General features: G+C 37.7%; 1 protein-coding gene across 2 annotated transcripts; it reads left to right on the forward strand.

Annotated features, from left to right (window-relative positions):
- The first annotated feature begins 452 nt into the window (after positions 1-452).
- LOC141899588 (uncharacterized) lies at positions 453-19,910 on the forward strand. Of its 2 annotated transcripts, XM_074785973.1 has the most exons (31): positions 453-520; positions 1,176-2,050; positions 3,471-3,717; positions 4,180-4,347; positions 4,845-5,092; positions 5,406-5,552; positions 6,330-6,558; positions 6,967-7,097; positions 7,582-7,653; positions 7,816-7,950; positions 8,064-8,152; positions 8,378-8,455; positions 8,966-9,209; positions 9,357-9,437; positions 9,557-9,667; positions 9,908-10,132; positions 10,379-10,458; positions 10,557-10,716; positions 11,526-11,790; positions 11,895-12,105; positions 12,311-12,403; positions 12,516-12,624; positions 12,913-13,059; positions 13,579-13,680; positions 13,839-13,964; positions 14,058-14,111; positions 14,201-14,370; positions 14,995-15,082; positions 15,179-15,360; positions 16,004-16,096; positions 18,191-19,910. In XM_074785973.1, the coding sequence occupies exons 2-31, from the start codon at positions 1,199-1,201 to the stop codon at positions 18,375-18,377; spliced, it is 5,124 nt and encodes a 1,707-aa protein (XP_074642074.1). In that variant the 5' UTR covers positions 453-520; positions 1,176-1,198; the 3' UTR covers positions 18,378-19,910. The 2 variants fall into 2 exon arrangements, with proteins under 2 accessions (XP_074642074.1, XP_074642075.1); XM_074785974.1 differs by lacking the exon at positions 453-520 and having other exon boundaries at positions 894-2,050.
- Positions 19,911-20,527: the final 617 nt, after the last annotated feature.

A 20,527-nucleotide genomic window follows, 5' to 3' on the forward strand; every position in this document is an offset into this window, starting at 1 on the left:
GGCGCTGCCGTAGATCTCGAAACAGCTGGCTGGCCAATCAAGTTGTTTAAAGACACAAATCTCTTACTGAAACAAACTAACAATTGCAAAGGTATAACTACCTGTAAAAGTAATTTTGTTGAAAACTATCAGCTGGATGAATAATATTCAGTTTTTTTGATAATGCTATTTAGCTTTCAGTTCAAATATAAACATAGAAACTTGCTAAAAAATCATTCCACATTTCATATTTTGATTTTTATATAACGCACTAATCTATTTGAGTGAAACGAACTAGTAATTTTCGAAATAATTAATGATTTGAATATACTTGATGTATAAATGAGGCAAAATGAACAATAATATTTGAGTTTCACTTCATTTTAATTCAATCTACGGGTTTACAAGATTTCTTAACCTGATATTTCTTGAGCACTGTTTCGTGTAAATGTTTGAGCGTTTTGTTTACGTCAGTCGTCGTGAACGTGACGACGATGGATTGAATTTATAGAGAAGAAGATTTAGTGATTAAAGTCTTAAAGTAAGTTACCGGTGAAAATTGACTGGTGTCACTTGTATAAGGACTCAATTCTACTTTTACTTTTGAATCAAAGTGTTATTTTCTCATTTTTAAACCCGAACCGAATGGCTTCACTTTGTAAAACGTCAATCTAATCTTATTCTCTCCAGCCAGCAGCAAGCCTAAAACTAAACAAATTCAAATGTAATCAACTTTATTCCACACAGTCACAGGTTGAATACCTCAAACCCCAATAATGGGTGAATAGATATTATTCTAGACTTATAGGTTGTTATTTCAAAACAGACTTCACCATAATATTCCTCATGAGTAAGATACAGGTGACATTAGCCGGTCATACTAAACACTGTCAGGAGCCTTCAGGAACCGTCAGACACCATCAGGAGCCGTCAGACACCGTCAGGAAGACCGTCAGACACCGTCATGAAGAGTGAATCTTGAAGGCAGAAAAGGAAAGCAAATTTGAAACGACTCTTGAAAATACTAAAATGTTGTTTATTCACAATTTGAGAAATCAACTCAAGCTTATACATTAAGAGTACGCCGAAATTAAAATAAAGGCAAAATTTTGATTGAGTTTATTGATACACGCATATGCCAATGCCATGTAGCCGGTGTCATTAAACCCTTTGTGGTAATATTTTTACTCATTCAGTTTTCAGGCTGCCGACGGGCGAAATGTTAATCGCAGCGCAGCTTAAGACAAAAATGAATTCCATAGTTGTTTGGGTGATCGTTGCCAGCAGTATTTTAACGATGGCGATGAGTCAGAACAGTATGCCGGTCAACGTAACGATAACTTCGAACCGGACTCATAACAATCTACCGGCTGCGTATCAATACGAACAGGCCGAACTAACCGCCGAGTTTCAACCACATTCAAATACTGTCTACGAAATATCGCTGACACTCGTTTTTCCGTTCGAGAAAATCTTCGCTTCGGAGTTTTGCTACAACGTCACCGTCAATCGCAGTTTGAATTTCGGCGAGTTCTACGACGCGGCGACCAACGCGATCGCGCTCGTCAGTCGCAACACGTCGACCGGCTTCGTTTGCAACACGACGTATCGCGTAACGAAGCCGAGCGTTTATCCATCCACGTGGAGCGTTGCGCAGAGAAACGCATTGGGCGTTGAGACCGGCGTGGCGTCGGTCGTGCAGACGTTCGCGTATGTCGACTCGTTTTCGCGGCTGTATGTTTGGAAACTGGACGTACGATTCGGTCGCGTGCAGTTCAACGAATCGAAAACGATCATATTTCGCGCGCCGTTGGCGATTTCATCGTCCGCCGCGAAGGGTCAACCTTTGGACGTTCAGGCGAGTTTGCGATATCAGATTTATAATGCAAGCGGTCTTATACAGAATTCGACCGAAACGAGCAGCGCTTCATTAGTCGTCATCGGTCCTCAGTTACAAGTCGTGTTCTCACCGTCCAGTCTGAATGACGTCGAAGCCGGCAATTCGTATAATTTTCAAGTAATGGTCCAGCACTCCAGCACTTACTCGAGTGAAGCGGCTAGTAATGTCCAAGTAAGTAACCTTTGACTTGCGCAATTTGAGTCCGAAGATGTTTATTTTCATTATGCGAAATCAGTATTACTGATTACCTTGCTTGAGAGACGGTATGAAAATTTGCATTCCGTTCCATCATGTTTCGTCATAACTTTCGTACCGGTAGTAAATAGGGCGTCTTCCGATTTTCCCTTCTCTAGCCTTCCTTCGTATTTTAGTGTATCTAACCACAGAGATTACCCCTCGGAACTTAACCTGAGAGTTTCATCCAGATAGCAGTTTGATATAGCAGCAGGCCCCATAGCGTGAGAAATATGTGGGGTGTTCATTTTTCATTCAGCTAGGACTGAACAGGGATCTGGTGCCCTCCCCCAAGAAAATTTAGAAAAGTTCATTCAAATGCTACGGGGCCGAACAGTACCCGGTATACAAAATGTACATGAACTCTCCTTGATAATTGACTACAAAAAATTTTCCCTTTAAGGGGCACTCAGGTCGCCCTTACAACTGTAACTGCAACTAGAAGCGACTGGTTCGAGCAACTGGCAGCGATCGTCAGCGACTGGTTTTTTCGCAGTCGCGGGGACCTGAGCGCGTCTACAACTGACAGCGACGGGTCGGCGACGCAAAAACTGCCAGTCGCTATGAGTTGAACATGTTGAACTCTCAGCAACGCGTCGCAGCGACTACCACTAGTTGTACAGCGTTTTTGTCGACCTGAGCGCTACTGCAACCGATTTCCGCGTTGTAGGGAAGTACTATAGTCATTTTGAACATCACATGATCAATTGAACATGGGCGGCGCCATTTTGAACAGATCACATGATCAATTGAATCGCGCGTTGCAGCGACGGTCGTAGGGCGACCTGAGCGCGCACTGATTAGCGTTGAACGTTTCAATCCCGTTGCTGCCGGTTGCTTCCAGTTCTAGTTGTAAGCGACCTAAGCGCGGTTACAACTCGTGGTCTTCAGTTGCGTCGCGTCGTAGGGCGACCTGAGTGCTGCTTTAGACTAGGATAACTACCGGTAACCAGTTCTGTCATCTATTTATAGTTCAACTTTCACTTGGTGTAGGTTCATCTTAATGTATTCAGAGAAATCTCAGCACCCTACTTGTTATGTGGTAAATCGTCCTGAAAAAATAATGAAACAGTAGACTCTGGTTATTCTATGCCCTAGACTTTCCGACTTGAATTCACGTGCCAAACCCACTCTCACTCCAGAGTTCGCTAGCCTATAACAAAATATATCTGTCCCAAAAATATATCTGTTCCATGAGACAACATTTCACAATATTGTTATTGTAGCGTGAATTTTAATTTCCATATTTAGATATTTGAATCCCATAGGCATAGGTAGTTTGAATTTTAGTAACATTTTGAAATAAATGTTTGGTTGTTTTACGAAATGTAACCTCGTCTATATGTTTGATTGATAGGTGTATGCGTTAGCTCTACCTACCGGATTAGAATTAGTTAACCAGGTAACGTTCATCAATATCTCAACGGCGACCAGCTTGTACAATTTCGCCGAATTACAGGCCGGACTCAGTATTGGACTGATGAACATCGGAGATTCGATCCGGTTTACCGGTGTCTTGAGAGCAGTCGACACGTTCCGCGTCAATATTAATTCGTATTTGACGCTATATGCAAATTACGAATATCCAACTCAACCCGTTTCTAGTAAGTACAACAGTTACCTGGTAATAAGAATGTCAATAAATTACATCATCGAATTGTGATCAGCCGGGGCGAATCAAGGCTGGAAAAAATGGGGGGGTTCTTCTCGATGCAAAGGGCACGGTTTGGTCGTGGTGGGTGTCCCGGCGAGCACTACGGGCGCGTTAAGTGCTTAGTTGCAGGGGGGTCTGGGTGTCCTCCCCTAGAATAACTTTAGGTACATTTTTTAGGCAATTTCAGTGCATATTAAATCAAGATCAGTACAAGTGCTACGAAGCCTATATATCAAGTGGATTTTCAAATAAGCACTTACCGGTAGTCAGAAAAAAGTAGGGGGGGCAAATCCCCCCCTCTGGATCTGTCATTGACCAAATTTTGTAAATGACTATTCCTTGTTCATACGTACAAGCTTCAGGAATTAAACCATACACATTTATATTTGAATACGATTTTAACTGTTTTCAGCTGCGTCGCTGATGGCCATCAGCAGTTGTATTTTTTCGGGAAAGAAGATCGCAATATTGTCGACGTCGATCGATCTTCCTCCGCAGTTGAAAATTGGACAAACGATAACCGGTTCGGCTACATTCAGTATGCCATTGGGTACATTGAGCAACTTACAATTTCGTGCCGGTAAGTAGATAAATAGTTTGTAAGTTCATAAAAAAAATTATTTCATTTTCGATGTTCATTTACCATGAAAAGGGGTTAACCTTCTTTATTTGATTGGTAGATTCGATTTGATTTGATGGTGTCCCTTACAAACCCACCCATCGCTTTCGATGGTTTGACCCTACAGTCAAATTTTATCCAGAGGTTTAGAGGGTCTAAGTTAAAACAAGTTTATAGAACCGACTGCATGGGGTTACAAGTTAGACCAGGTCCAGCGACTTATGTCCTGATATGAGTGGGTGTAGATGTTTCTCCCTGTACCTTCTGTTGCTAATTCTTTAGATGCAATCTTTGTTTAGTTTCCAGTAAATTGCCTGGAATTCTTTAATTCATTGTTTACACTGGTTCTTCAGTGAGAAAACTTTTGTATTTGGAATCTTTATTTCAGAATTTGGAAATTATGCGAAATCATTATAGGGCCTAACTGTTCATTTCGGCTGTTCTTATTTATCTTTTAGAAATCTATTCACCGGCAATGAATCCAGTTCCGTTTAAGATATACACGGCGACGGCTTCAGCTTCAAATCCACAAGTTCAGTTCACTAAAACATCTCTGACATCGACGGATTTCATCGCTACAGCGAAGCGGAGAAAAAGGCACGTCCGTAATCGACGAGCTTTGGCGCCTTCACTGGTGATTTCAGCTCCGTTTGGATCCGTCACTAATCCGAGTTCAGGTGTATCGGGCACACCTATTGTTTTACAGGTATGGTCTGACGTACAAGTATATTCATTTGTGTTTTGCCGGTACATTCATAACCGTGTATATTATTGCGCCTCAGCTGGTAGGCCTCAAGCAGCATTGTCATCACTTACATCCATTACGGGGCGGGTGGTCGTCGGTTATCCAAGTGATTAATGATCCCGTATTTCAGAGTGTAGTATTTTGGAATATTTTAGAGCCTTCATATTTACATGAAAAAGTTTCTGAATAGCATAGATCCAGTGTCACATGCAATATGACTGAAATTGGTGCTATGTAAATAGTATATTATCCTCAAAATGTTACTTATTCTTAGGCACAAATGACAGCTGTAGCTGCTGGAGCTTTGCCTGGAGGGTATCTAGAATTGACACCGTATCTTGATTTAAACGTCTTGACACCGCTCCACACTATTTCCTCAGTCATTCAAATGCCAGTGTTGAATATACAGAAAACAGTGCAGGTACGAAATCGTGTTAATTTTATTTGTCTCGATTCAGCGGAATATATTTCTATTGATTCGGTGGATTTTCCTGATAATAATAATGATAATAATAATTTATTCTCTTTTATACCGAAGTACTATAAAATAACCACTGCACTTTACAATAAAATTAAGACAATAGAAAACCATGTCTTTTTATGCTTAGAAAAGAATGGGTTTTTTGCTTATAAAAGGTCACCATATGAAGTCTAAGCAATGATAACTTTTGGGTATCATATTGAGCTAGGCAAGAAGACATTGATATGAAAAACCTGTTTATGTTTATTTCATTCATAATTGAGCCTAATTATCTTGTTCATGACTAATTGTCACAACTAGGGTTAAACCTAATAAGATAAAAACCCACTATGTACAAATTAAAAGAATTTTAAAATAGAGAATTTGTTTATTCAAAAAATCTAAAATGAAATACATCGTCAGGTCACACCTGACGATGATCTCTAGGGTAAGATTGAAACGTTGTGTATTTCATTTTAGATTTTTTGAATAAATAAATTCTTGATTTTAAAATTCTTTAAATTTGTACATAGTGGGTTTTTATCTTATCATCCGTTCTCCACGTTTGAGTGTGGTTATCGTACTATCAGGGTGAAGCCTACCGGGTATATGAACCTTTTAAATGGATGAAATATCATATAGGCCGGATGGTATTTGTTTCGTATAATTCATGGTTCATACATTCAGCGAAGAAATTTTCCATAAAAAGATTTTTTTTCTTCTTATTCCAACTTATAGAACACAACGAAAACCAATACAAACAGTATCCCTAAAGTGGAGTTTCAAGTTCAAATTTCTCATGCTCCCTCCTCGAATTCGGACGCTTACGATTTGAAATTGACCGATAAAACAATGAAATTGGAATCATACCCAGGAGATGGCATGGTACCGTCACCAAAACCTAATTCGCTAAAAATTGGCGGTGCCAGCAGTCCGGATTTCATTTGGAACTATGGTCAACTTCCAGGTAAGTTGGACATCATGAAATTGACTTACATACTTAGGTTGCTAGTTGCTACACTGATGGATAGAGTCTGCTCTGAACAGGTGGCTCCAGAATAAAGCAATGTGTAGTATTTGTTAAACCTCTGGGGCTGGTTTTATAGACTGGTATTACCTTTAATCCGAGGGCTAACTCAATAGAAAATGAGTTGAATTAGCCCCCCGGGTTAAAGGCAATACCCGTCTATAAAACCTGACCCTGTGGTTCAAGTCTGCTGACCTCTAGATACTGTACCGGTTATTCTCTGAAATCTTTTGCAATACATGATTTATTTACGCATGGCTTCAGTCGTAAAGAGTCAATAGCTTACGTAACTATGTCTTATTGTTTATTGTCATTGCGATTATTTCTTTCTCCTTTCCATCGTTTTAGTGGGATCAAATTTGACGTTGAGATATTTGGCAGCCCCGAGTTCCGAAGCAACTTCCATTTTACCCAATGGAACGACCGTGTTTCCAGCTTCTGTTGATTATTATGGTTCTACTTTGGCCGGCGTAATTGCTGTAAGTTATCGTTGTCCGCAAAAGTCGATTAGAATGATGTGGCTAGCGCAATGAAGATCCAATATTAGTAGTTGACAAAAACCCACAATAAAAAGGAAAAATATCTGGTAGTTTGACGTTTCAACTCAAATCTATGAGCCATTTTCAAAAACTGATTTATTGTACAGTTATAACAATACAAAATATAGCAACAAGGTAACTAAGTGATCCCTATAGCTGTTAGTATGTAGTGACTAAAGAGTTTATTTTGGGGGAAGAAACTTAAATTGGAACTGACTGTGAAGTCAGAGTTTTTTAGAATAATAGCTGACTCAAGGATTCGACGTTTATGTAAATCAGAACAAGGGTATATCAACTGGCTAGAGGAGAAGTCTTTTTTTGTTTTTCTTTTTATTGTGGGTTTTTGTCAACTATTGATATTGGACAGCCACTTGTCTATGGAAACCATCCAATGTTAGTGTTACTGGTAATCTTTATTTTACAGCCTGCTACGGATGTGAGATTCACATTAGGAGCCAATACTTGTTTATTCCGTAAATCAATTGAACAATCAAATGTGAGTACACACGTGCTTGTATAGAATTTGATACAAAGTAGAATGAATATTGAGAATTTCGGGATTTTGAATCGAAATCTAGTAATTCATATACATATTCGTACCGAGTTTGTCCAGGATTTTGCCGTTCTTGCTTCTTTCATTGTTTTGATGTAATCGTAGGTCATTAAAGATTACGGATTGACCGTTTTGGCGGCTTTTCTCGGATTACTCGTCGCTGTCATTCTTGTTTGTGTGATATTCGCAATTCTCAATTACTGCGCCGGCAAAAACAAGAGGGTTTCGCCCGATGTCGATGTACGTACACGATTGAACTTGAAATAACCTTGGTTTAAGATGTCTACTTACGGTGTACATCATGTATTGGGTAATCGATATGCAGTTCACCATTTTGAGCTTTTGCCTTTCAGTTTACGCCGATAAAAAGTAACATGAAAACGTTGATACTTGATGCAAAAGATGCACTTAAAAAAACTGGTAACACGATAAAGGATTTCAGGTATAGCGTACTCGCCATTACTTACTTAGACATTTACGTTTCATTGTATTTAATTCTATTGACTTTCTAGCATGATATATTTGAAAGAGAAATTCGTCAAAAAAGATGATTTTCCCTGACCATCCTGTTAATCAAACCATAAGTGACGTGGTGATTTTTTAGAGACTTGTACCGGTAAGCAGAAAAACCGTCTGATCACGATATATTTGTATTTCTCGCACACAGTTGTATCGCTGCTGATGAGAGCCTCGTATTTATTCTGGCCTTGAAAGACAAGTTACAGATTCACAGGGAACTTGATAGGTACGTGTGTGTGTGTACAAAGTGTTTGAGATTACAACGACAATCACAATTTTTTAAATCACTTGGTAGCTAGGCATTGGCCTTACTGGGAAAAGGCATGCATTGCTTTTAGTACAATTTTAGTGAAATATGTACATGTGGAGATAATATACATATATCCATTTTGTATATTAATCTTAAAATTGTTTATTACGTAGGGTATACAGAATTCCCCTCTTAGAAATCGTATTTCATGATATTTCACCATTTCATATGCATTGTAAGGATGGAGACTGCTCCTTTTGACTGAAGTGAACTAAGAATATTGTACTTATTTACAAACATCCTTTATTCTACAAATTCATTCCCTTCATTGCACAATATTCTTGGGAAGTGCATTAGAACTACCGGTAGACAGATATTTCAAAATATGGAAATTTCAATTTTTGTTCTCATTTTTTTGCGTACAATTTCATAGTTTGGTGACAGTGTTTTTGATGTTATGACAGTATGTATGATTCGTATTTTCAGTTTGGATATTTTGTCTACTATTAATACCGATATCGATATCGGTAATGAGAGAAATGATGCGTCGATCCAGGCGACCCTAGCACTCATAAATAGTCTCGCGACGAATAAAGACATCGGCGGTGACACGCAGAACAAAGCGTTAAGTCTATTCCGCGGAACATTGCAGAACATGGATGGAAAAGTCGGAGAAGATTACCGAAAGGAATTGGCAAGAATAATTCAGGAATTAGCTAAAAATAACAAGGTACGGTATATACAGTGGATTTCCTGTTTAAATTTCATTCGCCAAAAATGATGCACATCAAGCAAATTTTGATTAGTATTCTTTATATCATTCTGATTGCTGAACTAAGAAAGATGGCAATGATTATTTTGATTGATTTGATTTCAGTCTAAATTAGCGGAATTGCTGGGTATTCAAGCTGCTCACAAGGAAAAGGTCCATGCACAGATTGCTTATTTATCACCAGAGGTACATTCATGGTCTCTTTACTCAGACATACGGCTATAAAGTGGTGACCCATGCCCACATGACAAAAACATACCATTTGTTTGATTTTTCTTTTCTTTTTTTTTTTGAAAAATATTCAGGATCAGAAAGAAGTAATGGATTTGATTGACAAACAGCACACCACAGAACAAAACGAGTTGGCATATCGTCTGAAATTGGAACAGGATGAGCAAACAGAAAAAACGAGGAAGGTTAGCTTACACATTTACAATTACCGGTACATGTTCTTTGACACAAGTTTACAAACTTTTACTTGTTTTTTATTTACATTAAGTTCTAAAAACTGCGAGGACTATGCAAGTTGTGCAACCACGCAGTTAGAATTGATGGGTTGATTCCTCACCTATCTTCCCAATAATTTAGATAACATTTCCAATTTTGGCTCCAGCTACTGTTGAAAAAAAAAAAACGTGAATTTTTTTTTCCGGTAGGAGTTTGCGATTAGACGCAGAATGGCTATAAAAGAAACCCAGCAAACAACTTTAGACGGAGTGGTTACCGACGGCGATTTAACCCAGGAGCAAGCCGATTGGTTAATGCGGGAGCACGCAAAACTTCAATCAAAACTCGAGAAGTTGTACGACGATGAAATATCGCGACAACGTATGGTGCTCGAAGAGAAACTCACCAGACGGAAAGGTTTAGCGGCCACTACAGTAAGTTTGCCGAGAAGATTTTATATTATCATCTAGATTTTCAATAACAATTAGTCCGTAGCTGCTAGCACCAGAGTTATTTTAGGTCTTTTTCAAACAGACTTTTTCAAGAAACTTAAATAGCGGTATACTTGCATTTTTGTGACCGCACTTTGTACCCTTGGTGTGTATATACCAGTATTCAAGATTGATCTTAGAAATATCATCATGCTTGTGTTTGATTTTTTTGAAATTTTTTCTGTATAGGAAGCACAAGAAGATTATCACAGTGAATTGCTGAACACTGTAGCTGGACATCAATTAGATGTCGTAAATAGGGCTAAAAAGTGAGTTCTGGCAGAATGTGAAATGTACGAGTCTCTATTGATAATAATTCACGCATTGTGTCTTGAAATTTGAAATGTTAAAATCTAACCGATTGCAGAACGGGTAAAATGACTAAAGTGGAAGCTCGAGAACTTACCGAGAAATTAACAGCCGAATTAAAAGAGGCTAAAGACAAAATGGAGAAAGAGCGAGAACGCCAGCAACTTGAACTTCACAATAAACTCAGTGCTAAAAAGAAACAGCGTCTTCAAGAACAGGTAGACTTGTTTAGATAGTTCCTATTTTGTTACTGCATGGGCCAAATTCGGTTTTCATACCTAGTCGGCTAGTGGTCGGAACCAATATCCAAATGTGTTCAATTTCCAAACTATTTCCCGACTATAGTTCCGACTAACTGACATTCGGTTTCATTTGGTTCGACTCTCTCAGATAACCGAGGTTGGCCATGTGTATCTTAGTTGTTCCTTCCCAAAAATGATGGCTGCCTCTTTTGGCGAATTGCCTACAAAGAGATTTATACACATGTTAAGAAAACTTTTGTTTATTTAGAATCACTAAAAAATTGTGATATAATTAGATTCTATGATGGCAGCCATAATTTCTGGAATTTTCTGTACTTACAGCAATGAGCTTTCTATTAATGCACATTTTATTTTGAACTCCCAGCAAAGATGTGCAAGATTTTTTGAGAGAGGTGGCCATAAAGTCTTCAGAAATTCAGATCATTTCTATTTCAATGAAGGTTGTCTTAATTTAGTACTGTGTCCCATAGACTCAAGTACAACCCCTGATCTATGGTAATCCAACCCATGCTTCCATCTGACAGAGTCCTGAAGCACTGATGTTCCTACCCCCACTGATTGGGGATCCTCAGCCTTCCCTGGAGTCTCCAAATGTGCGTCCCTTTGGACCGCACACGATTCATGGACAGCTTGCTGGCCTACCACCTGATCAGTTCATTAAGAAATGAAAAAAAATCAATCCTTGTCTAGATCTCAGGTACTGGTATCATCTAAAACCCCCTAGAATGCAGATACGTTTCAATCGTTTCAATTCTTTGTTTTAGGCGCAGTTACATTCGAAGGAGCTCTCCGAGTACATGGATAAAGAAACTCAAAGCGTCGAAGACGGCCCTGTCGATCCGGTCGCCTTATTTACCCGACGTCAAAACATGTTGTCTCACCAGCGAATGGAGCGCAGCGAACTGGAGAATAAAATTGACCAGGAACACGCGGACGAACTGTTGAAACTGCGAGAAAATCTCACCCATCAAATTGATGCCGATCTTGACGCGAAGAAGAAGGCTCTCCTCGAACAGATGAAAGAACAAGGTATCTCTTATGTTGATTCAGAGCTACATTGGGTCACTAACAAATGGTTCAATGTCCCTGCATTTTACTAGGTTTTTGACATTCATACCTATACCCATTTTTAGGCGCATACACCGATGATCAGATCCGGAGAATTCTCCGCGAACACGAACAAGAGACGAAGAACTTGGAAGAAATGCAGACAAACGAAATGATGAGACAGGAGAATAAATTCAAGGAGAAACTGGCGAAAAATCGCGAAAGTTGGATCAAACGAATGGAAGAAGAAAAACAAGAACAAGAACAGCTTCGAAACCATGAGGATAATGTAGTTAGGTCAGTATTTTGTGTGGTAGAATGAGCAAAACAGTTTGACTCGACTAAACTTAATACACACAGGGCGTTATCCACTTAACCCTGGTGCTCATACCTTCATTGTGCACGTAGTGTTTGTAAGTGAGATTTGTTTGTTTGTAGCAAAAATATCTCGCTGCGCAAACGATGTGCCATTCTTTCTGTTAAATTCGCCTTTTCTTTACAGAAATATAATGGATAAACAGGTTTCGATGTCCGACGCGGAAAGGGAGCAGATTCTGAAAGAGCATGAGAAGCACATGGTCACCTTAGAGAACAGGTCATTGTTGGAAATTGCAGAATCTCCTGAATGTACCAGATCAGCCGTAATTGTCGGCATGATTTGTGTATGATCGTTTTTCAGTAATTGATATTACTTTTTCGTATTTCAGTTTAACCCTGAACAAACTACGTCAGAAGCACATGCTCGAACAACGCTTAGCCCAAAAGCGAGCGGCGCAAATTGAGAAACTTGATAAAAAACAAAATACAGAAAACAAGGTGATTTTGTTTTACTTTTTGATGAAAAGTCGCTATACTGGTAGCTTAAAAAAGTGCTTTTCCTTGACTAAAAATTATCTTTTGCTCTCTGTAAGAGAATTTTGTTCATTTCATGGAGATACGTTAGACTTTGAAATGAATTAATGGAGTAAATACCCAAACCAAACTCATTAAGTCCTTATGCAGTGACAGAAAATGAGACTGACATGATATGGGAGTCAAAAGCAAAATTGACCTTATCGCAAAACTCACAATTCACATTGTAAGATGTTTTTTCTCGATTTTCAGAAATTGAAACAGATGATAGAAGACGACGAAGAGTTAGACGAAGCGGAAATTCATCAGCAAAAAGTAGACATGTTGAAGAAACACGCTGAACAGAAAATATCAGTTCTTCAAGGGGAAAAACTGAAAATAGAAGATGAACTAGAACAGGTAGCAAAATGAGACAAATGCAGTGGACACTGCTTTGTTTCATAGTACATGTAGTTAACTGAAACTACCACTCAAGAATGTTTACAAAGCATTTTGGAAATGTTTGAATTTCCCTTATACCAGATTTGTGTCCAAACACTTCTAGTATAGGGCAGAGTGCTTTAAGCATCTACATATAATGTACTACCCCCACTAAATATCTTGATATACCGGTATGCTTAAATTTCACTGATTGCAAACCAAATCATCTTTGTATGTGACTGAGGTTCAGTTATACTGAGAGATTTTAGTGGCTGTGTAGGTCCAGGAACCTACCTCATTCAAAACCAGATTAATCAGCAGGTCAAGCTGCTATCCAGACCTATATTTACAGAACAGTACAGTTAAGGAGAGTCTTCTGTACTCGCCTTCAATAAAGTATGCAGAATAAACCAATTTTTGGACGGAATGTGATGATAAAGTTGGATGATAATGATAATCGACCTTGATGCATGAATGTATGCCTTTCATTATGTACAGATTCGAGCTGAAATGATGCAGGATAGGGTCCTAGCGTTGAAAGATCAGGAAGAACGTTTGGCTGCGATGCTTGCTAATTTACAGCTTGAGAAAGCTAAAGAGGTACGTACATGGGTTTTGTTTATTATATACCGCGGTACCTGTTTTCTACCTGTTTATTTTATACAATATATTTTGAATGGTATATATATCATAGTATATAATCATAATATATAGATCTATATTGAATTGGAAAATTACATGAAAATTATATTTCGCAGTTGGCGAAGATCGAAGAACAACAGAAAGCAATCAACAATTTGAAATCCAGTCTGATGGATGATCTGACAGATCGTGGCGTACTCTCTAACCCCGAGTGTCAAAGAGTCATTGAAATTCACCAGCAGGTAACCACACCTACCGAACAACCTTACATTATGTGCTGATGATTAATTACCGAATATCGCGATGAATTGAGACGTTTTGTTTGTTTTTAATAGGAAAAAGAAAAACTCAACAAAAAACTTGAAGTGCAAAGACAAAAACAAGAAAAGGTTTGTAGTAAGCAGAATGTTGTCGTCAACAAGTCCATTATTAGATTTTGAAATTTTGTGCATGCATTCTCGTTAATCTTAAAATTCAGTTTTTGAAGAGTAAACTGCAAGAAAAAATGTCCAAGAGGGAAGCGAATTTAGTTTATCAGCAAGACCAAGAAATCATGCAGGCAACGTCAATGGGAACTAATAAAACAGCAGCTCGACTCAGAAAGGCAGCTCTGATGAGTAAACACGTATTGGAAATGGAACAATTGAGGTGCGCACTTACAAATGAATAACAGTCTACCCTCGATTATCCGCCCTCCAATTAACTGCCATTCCAGAGGCGGATTTTGGGGGTGGTCTCAGGAGTCTGGACTCATGCCTTCCCATTGAAGTTGCCCTTTTCGTCAAGACAAAAATCGCTCAGAATCTGCTGATTTGACACGCATCATTTCAGAAAATGCATATTTTCCGATGTATCTCTAAGACCGATGGTGGGACCCGCTAGTACGACATACCTGCTTTATCTGAAAAATGCCTTTTCTTTTCTTCTGGACCCTGGCCTCCCAGATTTCCTAGATCCGCCCCTGCATTCTAAATATCCACAGTAAAATGCCTGTGTACAGATTTCCCTAACGCAATTTGTGCTTGACTATTGCCAAATTCACTTACGCCAACCGCCACGGTATATTTGTTTCAAAAGAGCTTTTATAGTCTAGTATATTCCAGCAAATACGGCATTATCCACCAAAATAAGCCTTGTCCCAAAGTTGCCAGATGACCGGTAGACTAATTCATTGGTTAATTGATTACAAATATTGCATATAGAATGAGGCTTGAGCTGAACTGTGAAATATGGAAAATGACTTTTGATTAATAATTTCGAATTTTGTTTTAGAAATCGTATTGAAAGGGAAATTGAACAGAATCTTCAAGAGTTGAGAAGGCAGTTCGAAATGAAAAAGATGTCTTTGATGCAAGAGAGGGTAAGCGATTGAAGAATCGTTTTCATTCAATCCTATCTTGTTAGAAAAACTGCTCGGGAAATCTTTTGTGATGGTCTGTAAATGTGATATTTCTAGGAGCTGCAGTTCATTGCGGGGTTAGTGCGATTGGGTCATTTCCAGAAGGACGAATTATTAGATGTGTTACACTTGTTGTTTCCCATGAAATCGGAAGAAGAAATCGCTAACCTGTTCGCTCAGATTTACACGAAAGAAAAAGAACCCGAAACGCAAGAAGAATACGAACAGCAACAAAAAGCGTAAGTTTATTTTTTGTCTGATGAAGGATGCTCTGATGAAGGATGTAAGAATCATTTTGTAGTAATAGCTTTGGTTGAAATCCTAGTTCGTTAATTGCATGTCAATCATCCAAACACTTGGTGAACTATGTCGCTGCTTGACGAAACTAATGGAAAATCTGTACAAAGCATGATAACATATATAACTCAGGCTCGTACCTAACCCTAAGGGAACCTCTGCTTATTGATGAATTTTCGCTCTCTAGTTTGATCCCCTCCAAATAAAAATGTTTTCATGAATCAAACCCCGCAATATCAGAGCTGGGTAGGAGCCTGCTATCATTTATGTGACCTCTTGTTGGGGCTTATTATGTGTATATTTACTATTTCTTAACCTGAACAGGTACTTGTTCATTTATTTTACATTTTCATAGTTAATTGTCCTGTGCATGTTTATGTATTATGTAAAATTTTATTTTGATTTTGTTTACTATCTTCTATTCGACATAATCTAGCCACCTTCATTGTGCGTTTATTTTTTCAACAATGATGTGAATTATTCTATAAGTGATTTTGTGTACATGCGTCAAAAAATTTTCTTCTTTGTATTGTGTATAGATATGTCTGTTTGTCTATGTTACGTATACCATATGTTCTATTTTAGCCTGAGTATGAGCTCTTTATCGACATTAGCTTTGAGAATCAAAGCTGCCACTTACGGATTATCAGATGATTCTTCGCCATTACTTAAAAGAAGGTAAGTAGTGAGCACTGCATAGTGTAGAAATGATAATTCATTAGGGGAGATATATTAGATAGATCTTGGAGTAATGATTACTCCAAGGATAGATTCATTGGAATTGTACAAAAATTAGAAAGTATCAACAGATAGCTAACCGCTTTTCAATGCTGTAATTTATCTAGAATTAAAATGGCATGGTAGATGGCGCAGGCCTAAAAATAGATTTGCCTTTATATTGTACGTTGGTTATACCATGGACTTTGTTTAAAAGTCCATGGTTACCAGATATACATAGCCTATGATTAGCTTAGAGTCTGATTGTAGTTATTATAGATAGCTGCTAATGTCCACTATAATGATGTATTCATTACTTCATGGCCCAAATTTGTTCTAATAAATCATCTTTCCCTAAATACCAGATGATCTTACAGGTTACCCTAAAACAACGTCTAGATTCTAGACCACCAACTTCCGAACTGGGGTTCTGAACTACTTGTTTGGAATCTCAGAACTTGGCCTTCCTGAGTTATGTTCTCTCCTTACCACTCTAAAAGGTCAATTTGATTATCAATTTTGAGAGACTATTGTTAGGCTACTGATGCTGACAATTCATAGCAGAAATGAACTGTATTTTTGATGGGATTTTCAGTTTCAGTACACCACCAGAGTTTGACATCAGCTTCCTCAGTGGAAATAATGATGATTTAACGCCAAGTATAAAGTATGACACAGTTGGTCGATGTGCTACTAACATTTGTTACGTTTGAAATTGTATTCATTTACTTAACAACATTTAATTATTCTATTGTTGGCTTTGTCATGGTATTATTGTGTTTTGACTTCCTGTATGTAGTGGTATTTTCTAAAAAAAACTTGCACGTTGTATAATGTATTTGTTGTCAATATTTCTTGCACATATTTCTATGCTTGTTCTCTTCTATGCGGTACTGTTTTTATGTGTTGTGTTGTAGTAATCCTCTTCCTAATAATGTCCCTGACTTCTTGAGGAGGGGATGATATTGTTTTGGGTGTACCCTGTCTGTGTCTACGTGAATTTTGTTACTGCAATAACTCAAAAACCAGTTGGAATAAAATAGTTTGATATTCATGTCAAGTGTAGCGTGGTGTGAAGATGAACTTATTTGATTTGAAGGAAATCGTATTCAAGACGGCTGTCTTGGCTTAGAAGAGGCCAGCTTCGATTTAAAAAAATGTAGATTTTGACGTATAACTGTGAATGTACTTCATTTAATCAAAGCTATGATATCTTATGAATTATTCAATTTGAGGGAATAATCGATGAGAATGCAAATAACTGCATATCAATTTTTGATTTATTCAATTTAATGACGGTCGAAGTAGATTTTTGGTTAACAAAAAGCAATGTTGATACCAGACCTGAGTTAGGGAGGTTTACAGGAAACTAGTTGTTCTCTCGTTTTCATACATTTAATTTTTCATACATGAATAACGGGGCAGAGATTTTCGATTATTGAGAAAATGTTTCAGTCGTTATAGCGGAGGCTTGACTAGACTGCTATAGCCTTGAAATTAACCCATATAAGATGATATAAGTGATGGGAATGCATGCATAGAAATCAATGAGTTCCGGTAGCAGGCGGAACTTATAATCCTATGAATACCAGCCTTAAAACGGTTTATAAAGAATCTACACAAAATTCTGCAAATCCGTAACTTCTCCAATTTTTAAGCTTTTGTAAGCATAGAATTTTGAACCATGGCCTATGGTTGCACAATGGTACAGTAGAATTCGCTTAATTTGGTTTTTTTTCTCCGGATTTTCGCATTATTCGGATGAAATATTTGGTCCATTTAACCTGGAACAATGTAAACTATTATTCATAATACGGATATTACTTCACTCAAAGAAATCTGGGCAGTCCCTAGTCATTCGAACTAACTTTACTGTGCATACAACAATACAAGGACCTAGATAATATGGTACTCAATTCTAGCTAGGAGATCCTTATTCCTAATATATATATATATATATATCCGAGGCCTGGCAAGATTTTAATGTATAAGCATGACAACTAGTCGGTCCTAAAACAGAAAAGATTCAACCATTTTTCGAATCTTCTTTTACAGGAAGAAGAAAAAGAAAAGCAAACGATTCGGTAAATTATTGGGCAAAGAGAAAACAATGGATGTTGATGACGAGTTGCCACCTCTAACCGGATTCCGTCCACGTCCCGAAGGCCAAAGTTCTAACGATGTCGTCGATGATCAGCAAATACAGGCTCGCAACAAGAAATTGCCTCCAATCAATACGTGATTCAACATAACGCAAAAATGCCAGTATACTTCTAATATCTGTATGTCTTCATGTTTTGTCAGTATTGTAATAACATGAGAAAATAATTCTTCCTTTTTCGGCAGCTTTTTGCAATATCTACTATAAAATATACATGTACCGGTACTTCATTTTTCATAAGCTAGTAATATACAGTAGACTCCCTGTCCTAAATCGATTAGAAAAATTATTTCTTGTAGAGATATTAGGTGATTATTTGACCATGGAACTTTAATTTCTATTTTATCCTGAAGAGATTTATAGTCAAGTCAAGTGATGATTTGACTGGAAAGGATTTGAGGAGAGTATACTGTACAGTACAGAGCGAAACCTCGTAACAACTCATTCTTCATTTGGGTCATCATTTTCCAATAAATCATTTATCGAAGTGCGTTATGAAAATGTACCACTCTTTTTATATAAATTGGTCAATAATGCTACGTTGATTTTAAAGAATTTGTATCCAAATTTAATGCACGTTTCGCCAAAATGCGGGCTTTTACTCGGCTGGGATGGCTGGTGATCTTATGTAATTCACAGTATCAGTGTATTCGTATTTTTCATTAAGAATTGCAAATGAATGTCTTAAGCATTCACTGATATCAGTATTCATATTGAGAATTTGACACCAGGGCTGGGTTTCATAGGTGTGGAAGAAAAATAGTCCCTGCGATTATTTTGTACATTCATCAGTTATAACCATGGTTTCTCATTGTTACCATAATGGTTCTCACCTAGATTGAGGATTTAGCCCTGGGGATAACTTTGATACTCAGTCTATGAAACCGTGCCCTGAAGTGCAGTAAAAGCTGGATCCAATGAGAAAATGTATTCTGAATTGAAGTGTATGTAGTATTGGTATATTTTTTCTAAGTGGAAGCAATGTTCAGATTAGATCAAAATTCAGATCCTAATCTGTCAGAATTCGTATCTTTTTTTTAAAAAACATAGATGGTATTTCATTGTTGTTCTACCTTCCACCTGCATCACCAGTAATCTGAATTTTTACTAAATTTACATGCACAATGTATAGGAATAGGAATATATGATACTGGAAGATTCAGTATTTTGAATAATATGATGAACTGTCTTTAATTACACTGTATTGAGGAATATATGATATAGGAAGATGCAGCATTTTGAACATGTTGAACTGCTTTTAATTACACTGTATCAAGCTCATCAAATGGCAACTACTCTAAATTATTAGCCAAGCTAATTCAATGTACATTACACCAGTTATTCCCAAAATTTCTGAGAGAGCAGGGGAAGAATTTAACCCTAGAAGGCATCACTTGCTCAGCTGATAAAAGCCCAGTCTATAATACCATAGCATCATCCGTCCATATTGTATTATTTGAAATATTTAGTTATTGTTTATTAAAAGAGTATTTATCTCAACACGTTTCTGAACGTTTTTCTTCATAAATTTTTTATTTAGAAGCGCCACTGTACAGTCTAGTTAACGTTTTGTCATCTGTGATCATGTTTACTCTGTTATCTAATGATAAGAATTACTGCTATGTATAGTTACAAATAAATATATTTCATAAATAGATGCCGCACTGTTGATCTTGATTCATAAGTATCAGCTAATTAAAATATAGGAGTTCATATATTTCGGCAGGTACGCACTGGTAGAGGTCCTCCCAAGGAAAAGGATTCCTGATTCACTCTAGGGGGTTGACATATTAGAAAGGACTACCGGTAATGTTTGGTATTAAATACCGGTACTTGTGAGAGTTTGGTGTACCTGCTCCTTAATATCTTATTAGCAGAGAATACTAATTGAGGAAAGTAATTACAGCAACCATTCAATAGAATAGAAGCGCTCGTCATCCATTCATTAAAATAACTTTTATAACCATTTTTAAGAGTTTGCATCAAAGTCAACAATGGTCCCAACTTTATGCATATCTTGCACTAGGGAGAAGCAACATCACATACTGACCTGTGAAACACGGAGCACTAGCATTGGGCAACGCTACAGTTGTCTAAAGGGTTCCAACCCACAAAATAAACTCTCAACAGCTCCTTACTCGACTGATTGTGTAGATTTGCATCATATTCAGCAGTTACATGATCCTCTCAATAGCTCTCAACCCAACTATTCATAAGTCACCTTGTACCCG

Source organism: Tubulanus polymorphus, chromosome 2 (genome assembly GCF_964204645.1).
Source record: "Tubulanus polymorphus chromosome 2, tnTubPoly1.2, whole genome shotgun sequence".
NCBI classification, from domain to species: Eukaryota; Metazoa; Nemertea; class Palaeonemertea; order Tubulaniformes; family Tubulanidae; genus Tubulanus; species Tubulanus polymorphus.